The sequence below is a fragment of the Pelodiscus sinensis genome, unplaced genomic scaffold (genome assembly GCF_049634645.1).
Source record: "Pelodiscus sinensis isolate JC-2024 unplaced genomic scaffold, ASM4963464v1 ctg214, whole genome shotgun sequence".
NCBI lineage: Eukaryota > Metazoa > Chordata > Testudines > Trionychidae > Pelodiscus > Pelodiscus sinensis.
In genome coordinates this window covers 52,798-69,859 of record NW_027466016.1, presented here as the reverse complement: position 1 = coordinate 69,859, position 17,062 = coordinate 52,798, and the positions used below count along the sequence as shown (strand labels likewise).

The following is a 17,062-nucleotide window of genomic DNA, read 5'->3' as shown; positions in this document are numbered from 1 at the left end:
TTGTGGGAGTTCTGGGGGCTCCCTGGGGGATTTTGGGGGGCCCTTAAGGCCCCTTCCCTCTCTCGCGCCTTCCCCTTTAAGGGCCGTGATGTCATCACGCGGCGCCGGCGCCCAATAGGCGGGGCAGGAGCTTTTTTTTTTTTTTTTTAAACAGCCCTTTAAGTAACCATGGAAACCGCCTTCCCACAGCCCCTCCCCCACAACGCGTGCTGAGGGGGCGGGGCCAGGACGCCTGCGTTCTCTGTGGGCGGGGCCAGGGCGCGTGGGTTGGCAGGGGGCGGGGCCAGGACGCCTGCGTTCTCTGTGGGCGGGGCCAGGACGCGTGGGTTGGCAGGGGGCGGGGCCAGGACGCCTGGGTTCTCTGGGGGCGGGGCCAGGACGCGTGGGTTGGCAGGGGGCGGGGCCAGGACGCGTGGGTTGGCAGGGGGCGGGGCCAGGGGCGGAGCCAGGATGCCTGGTTCTCTCCCTGTGTGGGGGGGGGCCCATAACGCAGTGACTGCCTTGGGAGCAGGACCCCCCCTCGCCATGGCCCCCCCCCTGTGCACCCTCCTGCTGCTCGCCCTGCACCCAGGTAGGGCCCGGGCTTGGGGGGGCTCAACCCAGGGCCCCCCATGTCCTGCCCCCCCTTCCTGCCCCCCACTACCCCCCCTTTCCTGCCCCCCCCCTTCCTTTTTTCGTTCGTTTTCTCAGTCTCCTTCCCCCCTCGGCTGCCGCTGCCCCTTGCCGGGGGGGGGGGGTCTCATTCCTGCTCTTTCCCTCCCCCCGCAGGTGCCTGGGGGCAGCCCCCTGGGGATGCAGCCCCCGCCTGCAGCCAGGACGTGGCCATCCGGCACGGCACCTTCACGCTGTCCGACGGGTACCGCCCGGGCAGCCTCCTCACCTACTCCTGCCCCCCAGGCTTCTACCCCTACCCCGTGGGCAGCCGCCGCTGCCAGGACGACGGGCGCTGGACCCGGCTCCACGCGCCCGGCGGCTCCTTCCGCGGCCAGCCGCGCTGCCGAGGTACGGGCGCCGGACACCTGGCTCCTCCGGTGGGGGAGCGGGCAGGGAGCCAGGAAGCCTGGGATCTCTCCCGGCTCTGGGATGGGAGCGAGGGCTAGTGGTTAGAGTGGAGACGGAGCTGGCTGCCAGGACGTCTGGGTTCTCCCGGCTCTGGGAGGGGAGCGGGGCCTGGTGGTTAGAGCAGGGGGCCTGGGAGCCAGGACTCCTGGGTTCTCCCGGCTCTGGGAGGGAGTGGGAGCGAGTGGTTAGAGCAGGGTTCCTGGGAGCCAGGACTCCTGGGTTCTCCCGGCTCTGGGAGGGAGTGGGAGCGAGTGGTTAGAGCAGGGTTCCTGGGAGCCAGGTCTCCTGGGTTCTCCCGGCTCTGGGGGGGAGTGGGGGCGAGTGGTTAGAGCAGGGTTCCTGGGAGCCAGGACTCCTGGGTTCTCCTGGCTCTGGGAGGGGAGTGGGGCCTGGTGGTTAGAGCAGGGGGCCTGGGAGCCAGGACTCCTGGGTTCTCCCGGCTCTGGGAGGGAGTGGGAGCGAGTGGTTAGAGCAGGGTTCCTGGGAGCCAGGACTCCTGGGTTCTCCTGGCTCTGGGAGGGGAGTGGGGCCTGGTGGTTAGAGCAGGGGGCCTGGGAGCCAGGACTCCTGGGTTCTCCCGGCTCTGGGAGGGAGTGGGAGCGAGTGGTTAGAGCAGGGTTCCTGGGAGCCAGGACTCCTGGGTTCTCCTGGCTCTGGGAGGGGAGTGGGGCCTGGTGGTTAGAGCAGGGGGCCTGGGAGCCAGGACTCCTGGGTTCTCCCGGCTCTGGGAGGGAGTGGGAGCGAGTGGTTAGAGCAGGGTTCCTGGGAGCCGGGACTCCTGGGTTCTCCTGGCTCTGGGAGGGGAGTGGGGCCTGGTGGTTAGAGCAGGGTTCCTGGGAGCCGGGGCACCTGGGTTCTCCCGGCTCTGGGAGGGAGTGGGGGCGAGTGGTTAGAGCAGGGTTCCTGGGAGCCGGGGCACCTGGGTTTTCCCGGCTCTGCTCTGGTTTCAGAGATCCGCTGCCCGGCCCAGCTGGCGTTTGAGAACGGCGCGTTCCAGCCGCGCCAGGCCGCCTACCCCGTGGGCAGCAACCTGACCTTCGAGTGCCTGGACGGGTACGTGCTGCGCGGGCCGGCCCAGCGCGTCTGCCTGGCGACCGGGCACTGGGACGGGGGCACCCCTGCTTGTGACGACGGAGGTGAGCCTCCTCCTCCCCCCGTGTGCCCGAGAGCCTCTGGGGGGGTTGGGGTGGAAGTGGGTTTCAGGGGCCGGAGGGGGAAAGATTGGGGGAGACATTCTCATCTCTCTCTCCCCTGCCCCCCAGCTGAGCACTGCCCCAACCCCGGGGTGCCGGCGGGGGCGGTGAAAAGTGGCAGCCGGTACCGGCTGGGCGATCGAGTCGCCTACCGCTGCCAGCCGGAGCTGACTCTCGTGGGCTCTTCCGAGCGCATCTGCACCGAGGCGGGGGAGTGGTCGGGGGCCGAGCCTAGCTGCAGAGGTGAGTCCAGCCCCGACCCCTTCCCACCCCCCCACTTCTCTCCTTGTCCCTCCGTCTCCCTGGATCTCCCCCCACCTCCCGCGGTGGCTAACGGGGCCCCACTTCCCCCTGTCTGCACAGCCCCTTTCTCCTACGACCGGGTTGAGGACGTCGGTGCTGAGTTCGGAGCCTCCTTCTCCAACGTCTTGGGCTTGGCGGCCTCCTCAGCTTCTTCTGGCCACAACGGCTCCATCATAAAGACGCGTGAGTCTGACTTGGGAGGGGGGAAGGCTGGGGGGGAGCCAAGGGGAGAGGGTGGCTCATGGGGTGGCAAGAGGCGGTGGGGAGAGAAGGGAGTTGGGGGTTGGTACCATGAGGTGTTGGGGAGGTGGGGTGGATTTCAGAGCGGATCTCTCTCTCCAGAGCGGTGTCGATAACCCTTCCCTCCCTAGCTGAGGGCCTGGGCCGTAGGCTCATTCTTAGCGATGACAGCTTTCTCCACGTCTACCTGCTGGTGGACTCCTCGAAGAGCGTCGACAGACAGAGCTTCCAGATCTTCAAGGAATGGGTGCAGAACATCGTGAACCGGGTGAGTCCAGACGGGAGCGGCAGCTCCACGCTTAGGAATGATAGCCTTGGTTCTAGACACCTCACCACTAGCTGGGGCAGTGGCAAGTTCTAGGTGTTTCTACAATGGGCACCATGGCCACTGCATGTTCTAGGTGTCTCAGTAATGGGCACCGTGGCCACACAAGTTCGTGGCGCTCATATGTCAGCAGAAGGTTCTTCGCTGCCAGACTTGGCCGATACAAGTTCTCTGCCTGTGCGTTCCGGTTCTAGGTGCCTCAATGGCAGCAATGAGCACAACACATTCTAGGTGCTACATACCCGAGGCCAGTCATGAATGCTATGCATTCTAGGTGTCCTCTAAGTGTCTCAGTGGCAGGCATGGCCACTGCAAATTGTGGCTTCCCACCCACCAGATCGAGGTATTTGAGAGCCACCAAGGAGTGCAGAGAGTTCTAGGTGTCTCTACGCCTGTTCTAGAAGTCTCATTGCCTGTACGGCAGCTGGAAGTCCTAGGTGCCCATATGCTGGTTCTACATACAAGGGCGGCTGGGGACACTGCAAATTCTAGATGCTGCCTTCTCTGCTCTAGGTTCCTTGGTACTGGCCTTGTCTAGGCGTGTCTGTGTTGAGGTAGGGGCTCATTGCCCAAGTTGACTTTCCTGTTCCTTCTCCTGCCCTTTCCCTGCCTCTCCCCTGCTCCAGATCGGTAGCTTCGCAGTCCGCTCCCAGTTCTCTGTGATTTCCTATGCCAGCACGCCCAAAAGGATTGTGGCCATCTATGACCCTGAAGCGGAGGACGCGGATGCAGTTATTGAAAAGACCGAGAGGGAGATGCTTTTCCAAGGTCCGCGTGGGGGGGGGCACTAGGTCTTTCTACACCGCCTACGACCTTGGGACCTGCTGGGGTTCCAGGTGCCTCCATGCCTCTCTCCAGCTTGGGAGATGGACATTGGGGGTGGGTTTCACCGCGCCAAGAATAAACCATCGTCAGGGCTCTGGAAAAGGCTCAATGGTAACATGCTGCCTTGAGTATCGCCCCCACCCCCACGTGGCTCTGGCGTGGCTCTTAGAATGTGAGCGAGGGATTGGTCAGTGGCTAGAAGTCGGTGGTGACCTACAGACCTACTCGTGTTCAATCTAGTGCCTGGGGAGGAAGAATTTCCCCAAGCTAAAGAAAACGTCAAGGGGCATTGGGAGAAAAGTTCAGTTCTAGGTGCGTCAATCTCGGACCCTTAATCTCACTCAAATTTTAGTCACCTCCCGGCAATCCTGGGGCTGTTACTCTCTGATGTCTTGGCACCACTTGGAGGCCCCTCAACCCAACCCGCGTGGATTGGTGATAGATGCCCAGGTAGTAGAGGTTCTAGGTGATTCTGCTCGGTGCTGACCCATTGCCCAGTGCAGGTTCCAGGCTCTCGAGTAGCCCCCGGCTTCTAAGGCTGCCTGAATCCTCTTGCAGGACATGGGAATGGGACAGGGACCAACATAGGCGCTGCCCTACAGGAGGTCTACAACATGATCCTGTTCCAGGAGAAGGAGAACCCAGACACGTGGAAGAAAGTCCGGCACGCCATCATTGTGCTGACAGACGGTGAGGCACGCCGGATCCGGGCTGCGGGGGGCTGGGAAAGGTTTTTCTGCCCCCCCCCACCCCATGTGGCCCTGCTTCCCCTGCCTCACTCTCACCCACCGGCGGGTTGTTGTTTAAGGCCAGAACAACATGGGACCCCCCCCCAAGCATCTGGTGGCCAAAATAGAAGACGTTCTGGAGATCAAGCCAGACAGGAACGATTACCTGGGTGAGTCAACACGCTTGGGGCCTCCAGGCACATGATATGTCTCTTGCAGGTGCCTTACGACCAGTTCTAGATGTGTTCCCGTACTCCCCGCGCCAGGTTTATCGGTTCCAGGCTCTTGTACTCTCGGTTCTAGGTGCCCCAACAGGGTTCCCAGGGACTCCAGGCCCAAGGCTGCCAGCCCAGCACACTATGGCACTCGAGCACACTGTTTGGGCCTGGATAATTTAATGCCCCTCTGTGACCATGCCAGCACCTTGTTCTTTACCAGTGTGGTTCTAGGTGTGTCTACATCCCAGCTGTTTGCCCTCCGTGTGGGCTGCTGCTCGTTCTTGGTGCTCCAGTGCCCCTCCTAACCTAGGACACCTCCACTCAGTAGCACCGCATGGGTCTAGGCACGCCAACACACTCCTTCTCCTGAGCCCCGACTGGCTAGGAAGGGAACTTGCTTCCCCCAGAAAAGTGTGGCTGTAGATAAGAAATTATTTTCTTCTGATGGTTCCGAGGTGCCTCATTGTGGGCTCCAGACACCTTCCTGTGAGTTCTAGATGCCTCATCGTGGGCTCCAGACACCTCATTATGGGTTCTAGGTGCCTCGTCGTGGGCTCCAGGCATCTTGTTGCGGGCCGAGGTGCCTCATTGTGGACTCCAGGCGGCCCATTGTGAGTTCTAGGTGCCTCATCATGGGCTCCCTGTGGTGGGTTCCAGGTGCCTCAATGCCATTTCTAAGCCCTGCTGGATTCCAAACTGCCCTAATACCTGGTTCTGGCCATGCTACGTGGTCTAGAGTCTCCACCACCAGGGACAGCACGGCGCAGCGCCCTGACCCCCGTCTCGCCCTGCCCCCTAGATATCTACGCCTTCGGGGTCGGGACGCTGAACGTGGACTGGGACGGTCTGAACGCCATCGCGTCCAAGAAGGAAGGGGAGCGTCATGCCTTCAAGCTGGACTCCAGCCAGGACCTCAAGGCTGCCTTTGACGACATCCTGGGTCAGCAGGGGCCCCTCCACGGGGAGGGCTGGGCTCTTGGGTCTCTCCCGGAGGGGAACCGAGCTGGGGAACGCTCTGCTGGTGCGCAGGGGCCATGGGTGCCCCAGGACAGACCGCACAGGGGTGGGTGCCCAGGGGGGTGGCCTGAAGATTAACCCTCCCCCCTCCCCAGACCTCAGGAACATCGGCGACACGTGCGGGCTGGGAAACAACTCGCTGAGCGCCACGGCCCAGCAGCGCGCCCCCTGGCACGTGGTCATCAAGGTGGGTCTGTCCGTGGAGCTGGGCCCGCCCCCTCCTCCCCTGGGGCCCGGGAGCACGGCCGGGCCCCCCCTGCAGAGAGGGGGGGTTCTCCCCTACACTGGCCCCTCTGCCTTTCCGCAGGCGATGAAGGTGGATTCCTGCCGGGGGTCCCTGATTTCCGACAGCTGGGTCCTGACGGCCGCGCACTGCTTCAACAAGTGGCAGGACACGTCCCACTGGAGAGTCCGAGTGGGTAAGGACCCAGGCAGCACCCGGCTCTCGCAGCCTGGCCTGCCTCCCTGCTGTGACCACTAGGCCCACTCCCCTCCCGGAGCCAGGAGAGAACCCAGGCGTCCTGCCTCCCACCCCCTGCTCTGACCACTAGGCCCCACTCCCCTCCCGGTGCCAGGAGAGAACCCAGGCGTCCTGCCTCCCACCCCCTGCTCTGACCACTAGGCCCACTCCCTCCCGGAGCCAGGAGAGAACCCAGGCGTCCTGCCTCCCACCCCCTGCTCTGACCACTAGGCCCACTCCCTCCCGGAGCCAGGAGAGAACCCAGGCGTCCTGCCTCCCACCCCCTGCTCTGACCACTAGGCCCACTCCCTCCCGGAGCCAGGAGAGAACCCAGGCGTCCTGCCTCCCATCCCCCTGCTCTGACCACTAGGCCCACTCCTCTCCCGGAGCCAGGAGAGAACCCAGGCGTCCTGCCTCCCACCCCCTGCTCTGACCACTAGCCCCCACTCCCCTCCCGGAGCCAGGAGAGAACCCAGGCGTCCTGCCTCCCACCCCCTGCTCTGACCACTAGCCCCCACTCCCCTCCCGGTGCCAGAAGAGAACCCAGGCATCCTGCCTCCCACCCCCCTGCTCTGACCACTAGGCCCCACTCCCCTCCCGGTGCCAGGAGAGAACCCAGGCGTCCTGCCTCCCACCCCCTGCTCTGACCACTAGGCCCCACTCCCCTCCCGGTGCTAGGAGAGAACCCAGGCGTCCTGCCTCCCACCCCCTGCTCTGACCACTAGGTCCACTCCCCTCCCGGTGCCAGGAGAGAACCCAGGCGTCCTGCCTCCCAACCCCCCTGCTCTGACCACTAGGCCCCACTCCCCTCCCGGTGCCAGGAGAGAACCCAGGCGTCCTGCCTCCCAACCCCCCTGCTCTGACCACTAGGCCCCACTCCCCTCCCGGTGCCAGGAGAGAACCCAGGCGTCCTGCCTCCCATCCCCCTGCTCTGACCACTAGGCCCCACTCCCCTCCCGGAGTCAGGAGAGAACCCAGGCGTCCTGCCTCCCACCCCGTGCTCTGACCACTAGGCCCACTCCCCTCCCGGAGCCAGGAGAGAACCCAGGCGTCCTGCCTCCCACCCCCCTCCCCCGCCAGAGAGAACCCAGGCGTCCTGCCTCCCACCCCCCTGCTCTGACCACTAGGCCCCACTCCCCTCCCGGAGCCAGGAGAGAACCCAGGCGTCCTGCCTCCCACCCCTGCTCTGACCACTAGCCCCCACTCCCCTCCCGGTGCCAGGAGAGAACCCAGGCGTCCTGCCTCCCACCCCCTGCTCTGACCACTAGGCCCACTCCCCTCCCGGTGCCAGGAGAGAACCCAGGCGTCCTGCCTCCCATCCCCCTGCTCTGACCACTAGCCCCCACTCCCCTCCCGGAGCCAGGAGAGAACCCAGGCGTCCTGCCTCCCACCCCCTGCTCTGACCACTAGCCCCCACTCCCCTCCCGGTGCCAGGAGAGAACCCAGGCGTCCTGCCTCCCACCCCCTGCTCTGACCACTAGGCCCACTCCCCTCCCGGTGCCAGGAGAGAACCCAGGCGTCCTGCCTCCCATCCCCCTGCTCTGACCACTAGCCCCCACTCCCCTCCCGGTGCCAGGAGAGAACCCAGGCATCCTGCCTCCCACCCCTCATCCCTCCCTTCTCTAACCACTCACCGCACACACCCACTGGCAGTCACGTCTGCTGCGCAGGGCAATTAACAAGGGCCGGTTCCGCCAGCCAGCGTGAGGGGTAGGGACAGCGGGAGCACAGGGCTGGCTCCCTGGCTGTCCACAGCCCCATGCCTCTGCCGTGTCCCCCAGCAGGGAGTTCCGCAGGTTGTCGGCACCTCGCGTGGGTTTGGAGCCGAGGGCCTGTTCATTTCCTTGTTCTGCCCCTGCCCCTTTGCTGGGGGGCCTGGAGCCGCGGGCAGGGCCAAGGGGCGCGGCTGGTGCCAGCTGTTCTCGTTCCTGGCCGAGTCGGGCTTGCCCTCCTGTGGCTCTGGGCTTGCCCCGGGGCTGGGCCAGGCCAGGGCTGAGGCTGTGTCTCGGGGCAGGCCGGGAGGACATTCCCATCCAGCGCTGGCTCCTGCACCCGGCGTACAACGTCTCGGCCAAGGCCGCCGAGGGCATCCCCGAGTTCTACGACTACGACGTGGCCCTGGTGCGGCTGCAGCACGCCGTGCGCTTCTCGGGGCAGGTCAGGTGAGCGCCCCCTGCTGGGAGGAGGGGGCACGGGGCAGGGGGCCTGCCCCTCCGGGGTGCGGCAGCCTCTGTCGACTGGCCCAAATTCTCCGCCCAACACTGGGAGCACCCACCCGTATACTGTCCTGTCCCTCTCCCCTCCGGGAACAGCCCCCAGCCCGCCCCCCCGCCCACCCAGTGTGCGTCTCTCTCCGTCCTGTCCCGCTCCCCTCCGGGAACAGCCCCCAGCCTGCCCCCCCGCACACCCAGTGTGCGTCTCTCCCCGTCCTGTCCCTCTCCCCTCCGGGAACAGCCCCCAGCCCGCCCCCCCGCCCACCCAGTGTGCGTCTCTCCCCGTCCTGTCCCGCTCCTCTCCGGGAACAGCCCCCAGCCTGCCCCCCCTGCACACCCAGTGTGCGTCTCTCCCCGTCCTGTCCCACTCTTCTCTGGGAACAGCCCCCAGCCTGCCCCCTCTGTACACCCAGTGTGCGTCTCTCTCCGTCCTGTCCCTCTCCCCTCCGGGAACAGCCCCCAGCCCGCCCCCCCTGCACACCCAGTGTGCGTCTCTCTCCGTCCTGTCCCTCTCCCCTCCGGGAACAGCCCCCAGCCCGCCCCCCCTGCACACCCAGTGTGCGTCTCTCTCCGTCCTGTCCCTCTCCCCTCCGGGAACAGCCCCCAGCCCGCCCCCCCTGCACACCCAGTGTGCGTCTCTCTCCGTCCTGTCCCGCTTCCCTCTGGGAACAGCCCCCAGCCCGCCCCCCCGCACACCCAGTGTGCGTCTCTCTCCGTCCTGTCCCGCTCCTCTCTGGGAACAGCCCCCAGCCCTCCCCCCTGCCCACACAGTGTGTGTCTCTTCCCGGCAGGCAGGCAGACTTGTCATGGCCCCTCCAGGAGGTGCCAGGCTCTGCCCGGTGTCACTGGCACATGCCTGGGTCCCTTTTCAGCCCCAGTGAGTGAAAGTGGATCCTGCCTTCCCCAGTTCAGCTGTTTCTAAGCCCCCCATCAACCCTGGAGCGGAATGACCTAACCAGTCCCCCTGTTACCCGCACACACTTCCCTCTCCCTTCCTCACTGCAGGGACACCCGCCTTCCCCCAGCTCCTAGGGCTCCGGGTGCAACCCTGTGAATTCACCCCCCACCCTCACCCACTCCTAGGGCTCCGGGCGCATCTTCCGGTGGGTTTTGCAGGGTCTTTAGCCGCTGGAGGAGCCTCACCCAGTAACATCCTGATCCTCTAGTGCCTGACAATTCCCAGCCAGGCAGAACGCACACGCCAAGCACACGGCGTCATGCTCCCCATCCGGGTACAGGCCGACTTCCCCTGTGGGCCGGGCGAGATCAGACTCTGCTCTTACGCTGTCTCTCGCAGTGAATAGTGACAGAAATGGAGCCGTGTTACTCTGGTGTAGCTGAAACAAAAACCAGGACTATGTAGCACGTTAAAGACTAACGAGATCCCCTCGTTAGTAAATGTCTGTGACCTAATGATTATCATTAGAATCCCCCTCTTCTCCCCCATCCCCCTTCTGTTCTGAAATGTGATTTGTCCTTTTCAGATGTGTTCATTTTTGTAATTGTCTCCTTTGGTATCTATGGCTGTGACTACTTTCTTCCACTATTTGATCTGAGGAAGTGGGTCTGGGCCCCGAAAGCTCATCCCCTAAAAACCCTCCTGTTAGTCTTTAAAGTGCCGCATCGTCCTGGTTTTTTTCTTGCAGGTTTGTTCTTCTTCCAGGTCTTCCCCCTTCTTCTTAGTGTTCCTAATCTTCCAGCCTTTTGCTTCTTTCCTTCTGTGACTTGCCATCTTCTTCCTGCTTGGACCCCAGTTTATATAGTGAAACCCGAGTCCTGCTTAGCTAGAGCGTAACCAATTATTTTAGTATCATTTTACTAACCAATCCCGGCCACATTCCCGAACCGATCCGACCCCACCCCCTTCAGTGAGTTACACCTAGCGCGGCGACCGAGCCGGCAGCCCGGAGCGAGATCGCGCAGACACGCAATAGGGAAGGGCCGACAAATGGCCTGGTCGCACGTGCGGGACTAACAACACGGGGAAGGGAGCGTGAGACTAACAGGAGGTCTCAGGAAAGGGGCAGCTGCTGTGGGGACGCATGGAGAGAAGAGGCTAAGTGGGGATCCTAGGGGCGAGGGCCCCTAACTCTAGGGTCTGAGGCATCCTGGCCCTGCCCCCGGTAGCCACATCATGTGTGTGCTGGGCTGTGTTCTGGAAAATCAATAACCCCCCTAGTCTGTTTGTGCTGCTACGGGGCTGCAGGGCCGGGGCCCCCGACTCGCCGTCACAGGGAGAAACGTCAAGCCCCACAGACCGAGGGAAGGGGGGACCAGCCTGGCAGAACGGATTTCACCCCCCAACGCCCGATCAGAAATGCCCCCAACGCCGTTTTCTGCGACCGTCTTTGGAGCTAGACTCCAGCAGGCGTTCGACACGGTCTCGCACGCTCTCACTCACAGACGAGGGAAATACAACTTAGAGGAGGCTGCTGGAAGGCGGGGGCAGGCCTGGCTGGAAAACCGTTCTCCGAGAGTCGTTATTCACGGTTCCCAAGGGGTCCCGCAGGGTCTGCTTTGGGACCGGCTCCGGTCAATATCTTCATCCACGATTTAGAGATTGGCACAGAGAGGAGGCTTCTTACGTTTGCAGCTGGGAGGGCGGCGAGGGCTTTGGGGGACGGGTCAATTCAGACTGATCTGGACACGCTGGAGAAAGGGGCGGAGGTCCGCGGACGATGTTGAACAAGGACGGATGCGACGTGCTGCACTGAGGAAGGAGGAATCCGTGTCACACGCAGAAGGGGAAGCGACTGTGCAGGGAGGATCCTGCGGAAAGGGATCTAGGCTCAGAGCAGACCTCAAGCTACGTAGGAGCCAACGGCGGGACGCTGCTGCACCAAAAGCCGACGTGACTCTGGGCGGCACCCGCAGGCGTGTGGGGAGCAGGACACGAGGGGCCGTTCTCCCGCGCTGCTCAGGCCTCAGCCGGAGGGTCGTCCAGTCCTGGGCTCCGCATGGCAGGACAGACGTGGAGACGCTGGAGAGGGGCCAGGACTGAGGAAGGGTCTAGGAACATGCGCGAGGGGGGAGGCTGGAGGAACTGGGCTGGGTCAGTTTGGAAGGGAGAAGAGAGGGGCATGAAAGCGGGTTTCAAGTATCTAAAAGGGTGTCACAGGGAGGGAGACAAATTGTCCCCTTGGCCGGAGGACGAGGACGGGACAAGCAGCAATGGGCTCCGACTGCGGCCGGGGCGGCTGAGGCTGGACACGAGGACGTCCCGCCTGCCCAGGTGGTGAAGCTCTGGGGGAGGTTGTGGGGTCCCCGGCACTGGGCTAGGGAGGAGCCGGTGGGACAGACGCTGGCCGGGCCCGGCTGGTGCTTGGTGCTGCCGTGGGGCAGGGGCCGGGCTGGAGGCGCCTGCCCAAGCTGCGATGGGTGCCGGGGGTCAGGGCGCCCAGAGGGAAGGGGAGGAGGGGACCCCCTGCTACTCAGCCGGTGGCTGCGGCTCCGTCAACCCCCTCTCTGCCCCCAGGCCCATCTGCCTGCCCTGCACCGTGGGGGCCAGCCAAGCGCTGAAGGAGAAGAGGAGAAAGACGTGCCGGGAACACGGTGTGTGGGGCGCCGGGGCACACCAGAGATTCAGGGGGAGGGGCTGGGCCCCAGAGCCCCCAGACCCGGCTCCCAGGGCAGGGGGCCGCCAGCCAGGGGCCGGCACGTCCCACACGCCCGACCCCCCGCCTCCTGGCACGGCTCAGGGCCACGAGGGGGGGGCGTGTGCCCCCTCACCTCTGACAGCCGCCGCCCCTCGTGTCACCCGGCCCCCCGGAGCCCCCCGCTGACGGGTCTCTGCCCTGCAGAGCGGGAGCTGCTGGGCCGGGAACAGGTCCCTGCCCACTTCATCTCCCTGGGCGGGGACAGCCTCAGCGTCCGCATCAAGGCCAAGCAGCTGGTAGGTGGCGGCCGTGCCCCGGGGGGTGCACGTGGGCCGCATGCTTGTCTCCCTCGCACGCTCCTGGCTCAGAGTCTCCCTCGCACGCTCCCTGGCTCATGATCTCCCTCGCACGCTTCCTGGTCCAGGGTCTCCCTCGCACGCTCCCTGGCTCATGATCTCCCTCGCACGCTTCCTGGCCCAGGGTCTCCCTCGCACGCTTCCTGGCCCAGGGTCTCCCTCGCACGCTCCCTGGCTCATGATCTCCCTCGCACGCTTCCTGGTCCAGGGTCTCCCTCGCACGCTCCTGGCTCAGAGTCTCCCTCGCACGCTCCCTGGCTCATGATCTCCCTCGCACGCTTCCTGGTCCAGGGTCTCCCTCGCACGCTCCCTGGCTCATGATCTCCCTCGCACGCTTCCTGGCCCAGGGTCTCCCTCGCACGCTCCCTGGCTCATGATCTCCCTCGCACGCTTCCTGGCCCAGGGTCTCCCTCGCACGCTCCCTGGCTCATGATCTCCCTCGCACGCTTCCTGGCCCAGGGTCTCCCTCGCACGCTCCCCGGCCCAGGGTCTCCCTCGCACGCTGCCCGGCCCAGGGTCGCCCTCGCACGCTGCCCGGCCCAGGGTCGCCCTCGCACGCTCCCCGGCCCAGGGTCGCCCTCGCACGCTCCCCGGCCCAGGGTCTCCCTCGCACGCTGCCCAGCCCAGGGTCTCCCTCGCACGCTGCCCAGCCCAGGGTCTCCCTCGCACGCTCCCCGGCCCAGGGTCTCCCTCGCACACTGCCCGGCCCAGGGTCTCCCTCGCACGCTGCCCGGCCCAGGGTCTCCCTCGCACGCTGCCCGGCCCAGGGTCGCCCTCGCACGCTGCCCGGCCCAGGGTCTCCCTCGCACGCTCCCCGACACGCCTGCTGCCACTGTTGCCTGCGGGCGCTCGTGGGGGCCGAGCTCAGGGAAGCGGCCGGGGGCCCGGGGCGGCACCGTGCGCCTGGCGTTGGATTTCCCTCCCCGGCCCAGTCCCTGCTGGGACCCGCGACCGGCTTTTATCCCCCCGCCCGGGCTCTGACCCCCGCCGGGGAGCCCAGTGGCCGTGCAGGGGGACGCCCCGTTCCGGCCCCCGCCCACCCCCGGCTCTCGCCCCCAGCGCCCCTCGTGCATCGCCGGAGCCATCCAGCCGGGCATGATCTACGCCAACGTCTCCAGCGTCTCGCACGTGGTGACCGACCGGTTCCTCTGCTCGGGGCAGATCAGCGGCGGCTCGGAGGAGGCGTCCACCTGCAAAGGTGACCTGGCCCCCCTCCCCCCACCTGCCCCAGAGCTGGGCCGGCCTGGCCCCTGGGGGTCTGAGTTCTGCTTTGCCCCACAGGTGAATCGGGAGGGGCTCTGTTCCTGGAGAAGAAACTGAGAAACTTCCAGGTTGGTAGTCGGGACGCTCTGTGGTGGGGGGTTGCGGGGGGACGAGTTGCGGGAGGGGGAGCTGCAGGGGGCTGCCAGGGAGGAGTTGGGGGGACGAGTTGCAGGGGGCTGCAGGGGAGGAGTTGGGAGGCTGCGGGGAGCGAATTGCAGGGGGGCTTTAGGGGGCGAGATGGGGGGCTGTGGTGGACAAGTTCAGCCGAGTTGCAGGAGGGTGTGGGGGGCCAAGTTGGGGGCCTGCAGGGGGCGAGTTGGGGGGGGTCTTTAGGGGATGAGATGGGGGCTGCGGGGGCTGCGGCAGGAGAGTTGGGGGGACAAGTTGCGAGAGGGTGTTGGGGGCCGAATTGGGGGGCTGCGGGGGACGAGTTGTGGGGGGTCTTTAGGGGATGAGATGGGGGCTGCGGGGGGCGAGTTGTGGGGGTCTTTAGGGGATGAGATGGGGGCTGCGGGGGGCGAGTTGTGGGAGGTCTTTAGGGGGCGAGATGGGGGCTGCGGGGGCCGAGCTGCGGGGCCGTCCCGGCGTGGGGTCCCAGCTGTCTCTGCCCCCCAGGTGGGCGTGGTGAGCTGGGGCACCGCCAGCCCGTGCCAGCCGGGGCCGGGGGGCACGGTGCAGAGGAAGCCGCTGCCCAAGCACCACGTCCCCCGCGACTTCTACATCAGCCTCTTCGCGGTGCAGGATTGGCTGCGCCAGGTGCTGGGGGGCGCCGTGGCCTTCGTCCCGCTGCAGTGAGCCCCACGGCGCTCTGGGCCCACGGCAGTGAGAGCCCCGCCCCCGCCCCTCTGTGCGCCTGCCCCACAGCGCCCTCCTCTGGGCACCCCGATCCCTGCCCCACAGCCCCCCCTCCAGGCACCCTGATCCCTGCCCCACAACGCCCTCTCCTCTGGGCACCCCAATCCCTGCCCCACAGCACCCTCCTCTCCAGGCACCCCGATCCCTGCCCACAGCGCCCTCCTCTCTGGCACCCCTGATCCCTGCCCCACAGCCCCCCCTCCAGGCACCCTGATCCCTGCCCCACAACCCTCCCTTCCACGCTCCCCGATCCCTGCCCCACAGTGCCCCCTCCAGGCACCCCGATCCCTGCCCCACAACCCCCTCTCCTCTGGGCACCCCGATCCCTGCCCCACAGCGCCCTCCTCTCCGGGCACCCTGATCCCTGCCCCACAACCCCCTCTCCTCTGGGCACCCCTGATCCCTGCCCCACAGCCCCCCCGTCCATGCTTCCCGATCTCTGCCCCACAGCCCCCCCTCCAGGCACCCTGATCCCTGCCCCACAACCCCCTCTCCTCTGGGCACCCCTGATCCCTGCCCCACAGCCCCCCCGTCCATGCTCCCCGATCTCTGCCCCACAGCCCCCCCTCCAGGCACCCTGATCCCTGCCCCACAACCCCCTCTCCTCTGGGCACCCCTGATCCCTGCCCCACAGCGCCCTCCTCTCTGGCACCCCCGATCCTTGCCCCACAGCGTCCTCTCCTCTGGGCACCCGTGATCACTGCCCCACAGCCCCCTCTCCTCCGGGCACCCTGATCCCTGCCCCACAGCCTGGCTGCCTCGTCCCCTCTGTGCACCCCTGATCCCTGCCCCACAGCCCCCCCGTCCATGCTCCCCCATCTCTGCCCCACAGCCCCCCCTTCCATGCTCCCCGATCCCTGCCCCACAGCGCCCTCCTCTCTGGCACCCCTGATCCTTGCCCCACAGCGTCCTCTCCTCTGGGCACCCGTGATCACTGCCCCACAGCCCCCTCTCCTCCGGGCACCCTGATCCCTGCCCCACAGCCTGGCTGCCTCGTCCCCTCTGTGCACCCCTGATCCCTGCCCCACAGCCCTGGCAGCCCCATTCCCTCCATGCACCCCTCAATCTCTGCCCCCCATCTTCATTTCCTCTCCGTGCACCCCCTCCCCCATTCTCTACCCCACAGCTCTGCCCCCTAATAACAGAATGTTTGTAATTCAGGGTCTCTGTGTGGTTTGTAACCCTCTCCGCCTGCCCTGCCCAGCGCTGCGAACTTCCCCTGGGCAGTGCCCTCTTATCTCCTTCCCTTCTCCAGGCAGGCCGGCAGGGCGGTGGGTTCCCTGCCAGGCTGGGGGCAGGGTGCGGAGGGGGAGGGCAGTGGGGGGCCGTGACCCCTTTGCACAAACACCGGCCTTGGACTTTGCCCACCTGCTGCGTGGCTGGGCCTTGGGCCGGGAGCTGGGGCACCTGGGTCCCCTCCCCGGGGGGGGGGCAGTGGGGCTCAGTGGTGAGAGCTGGGCACCTGGGTCCCCTCCCCGGGGGGGGGGCAGTGGGGCTGAGTGGTGAGAGCGGGGAGCCTGGGTCCCCTCCCCGGGGGGGGCAGTGGGGCTGAGTGGTGAGAGCAGGGAGCCTGGGTCCCCTCCCCGGGGGGGGCAGTGGGGCTGAGTGGTGAGAGCAGGGAGCCTGGGTCCCCTCCCCGGGGCTGGGGGCAGTGGGGCTGAGTGGTGAGAGCGGGGAGCCTGGGTCCCCTCCCCGGGGCTGGGGGCAGTGGGGCTGAGTGGTGAGAGCGGGGAGCCTGGGTCCCCTCCCCGGGGCTGGGGGCAGTGGGGCTGAGTGGTGAGAGCGGGGAGCCTGGGTCCCCTCCCCGGGGGGGGCAGTGGGGCTGAGTGGTGAGAGCAGGGAGCCTGGGTCCCCTCCCCGGGGGGGGGCAGTGGGGCTGAGTGGTGAGAGCCGGGCGCCTGGGTCCCCTCCCCGGGGGGGGGGGCAGTGGGGCTGAGTGGTGAGAGCCGGGCGCCTGGGTCCCCTCCCCGGGGGGGGGGCAGTAGGGCTGAGTGGTGAGAGCAGGGAGCCTGGGTCCCCTCCCCGGGGGGGGGCAGTGGGGCTGAGTGGTGAGAGCGGGGAGCCTGGGTCTCCTCCCGGGGGGGGGCAGTGGGGCTAAGTGGTGAGAGCGGGGAGCCTGGGTCTCCTCCCGGGGGGGGGCAGTGGGGCTGAGTGGTGAGAGCAGGGAGCCTGGGTCTCCTCCCCGGGGGGGGGCAGTGGGGCTGAGTGGTGAGAGCAGGGAGCCTGGGTCTCCTCCCCGGGGGGGGGGCAGTGGGGCTGAGTGGTGAGAGCAGGGAGCCTGGGTCCCCTCCCCGGGGGGGGGGCAGTGGGGCTGAGTGGTGAGAGCAGGGAGCCTGGGTCCCCTCCCCGGGGGGGGCAGTGGGGCTGAGTGGTGAGAGCCGGGAGCCTGGGTCCCCTCCCCGGGGGGG

General features: G+C 66.6%; 1 protein-coding gene and 1 long non-coding RNA gene across 2 annotated transcripts; one reads left to right on the top strand and one right to left on the bottom strand.

Moving 5' to 3' along the window:
- Window positions 1-412: 412 nt before the first annotated feature.
- LOC102458883 (complement C2-like) lies at window positions 413-15,810 on the top strand. The gene is made up of 18 exons (XM_075918260.1): window positions 413-571; window positions 769-1,002; window positions 2,013-2,198; window positions 2,325-2,498; window positions 2,619-2,741; window positions 2,930-3,066; window positions 3,750-3,891; window positions 4,507-4,638; window positions 4,757-4,846; window positions 5,694-5,834; window positions 6,007-6,098; window positions 6,219-6,330; window positions 8,386-8,533; window positions 12,060-12,136; window positions 12,385-12,476; window positions 13,596-13,734; window positions 13,818-13,867; window positions 14,415-15,810. Exons 1-18 carry the CDS (start codon window positions 451-453, stop codon window positions 14,592-14,594), a joined length of 2,370 nt encoding a protein of 789 aa, XP_075774375.1. The 5' UTR covers window positions 413-450; the 3' UTR covers window positions 14,595-15,810.
- Window positions 15,486-16,284, bottom strand: LOC142825953 (uncharacterized). Its single transcript, XR_012900259.1, has 2 exons — window positions 15,686-16,284; window positions 15,486-15,638 (listed from the first exon to the last, which is right to left on the bottom strand). It is a non-coding gene; the product is annotated as an uncharacterized LOC142825953 (long non-coding RNA).
- Window positions 16,285-17,062: the final 778 nt, after the last annotated feature.

Coding starts and splice junctions, on each gene's coding strand:
- LOC102458883 (XM_075918260.1), top strand. CDS start 451: ATGCCTGGTTCTCTCCCTGTGTGGGGGGGGGCCCATAACGCAGTGACT. Junction 8,534..12,059: donor CGCTTCTCGGGGCAGGTCAG/GTGAGCGCCCCC, acceptor CTCTGCCCCCAG/GCCCATCTGCCTGCCCTGCA. Junction 13,735..13,817: donor GGAGGCGTCCACCTGCAAAG/GTGACCTGGCCC, acceptor TTTGCCCCACAG/GTGAATCGGGAGGGGCTCTG.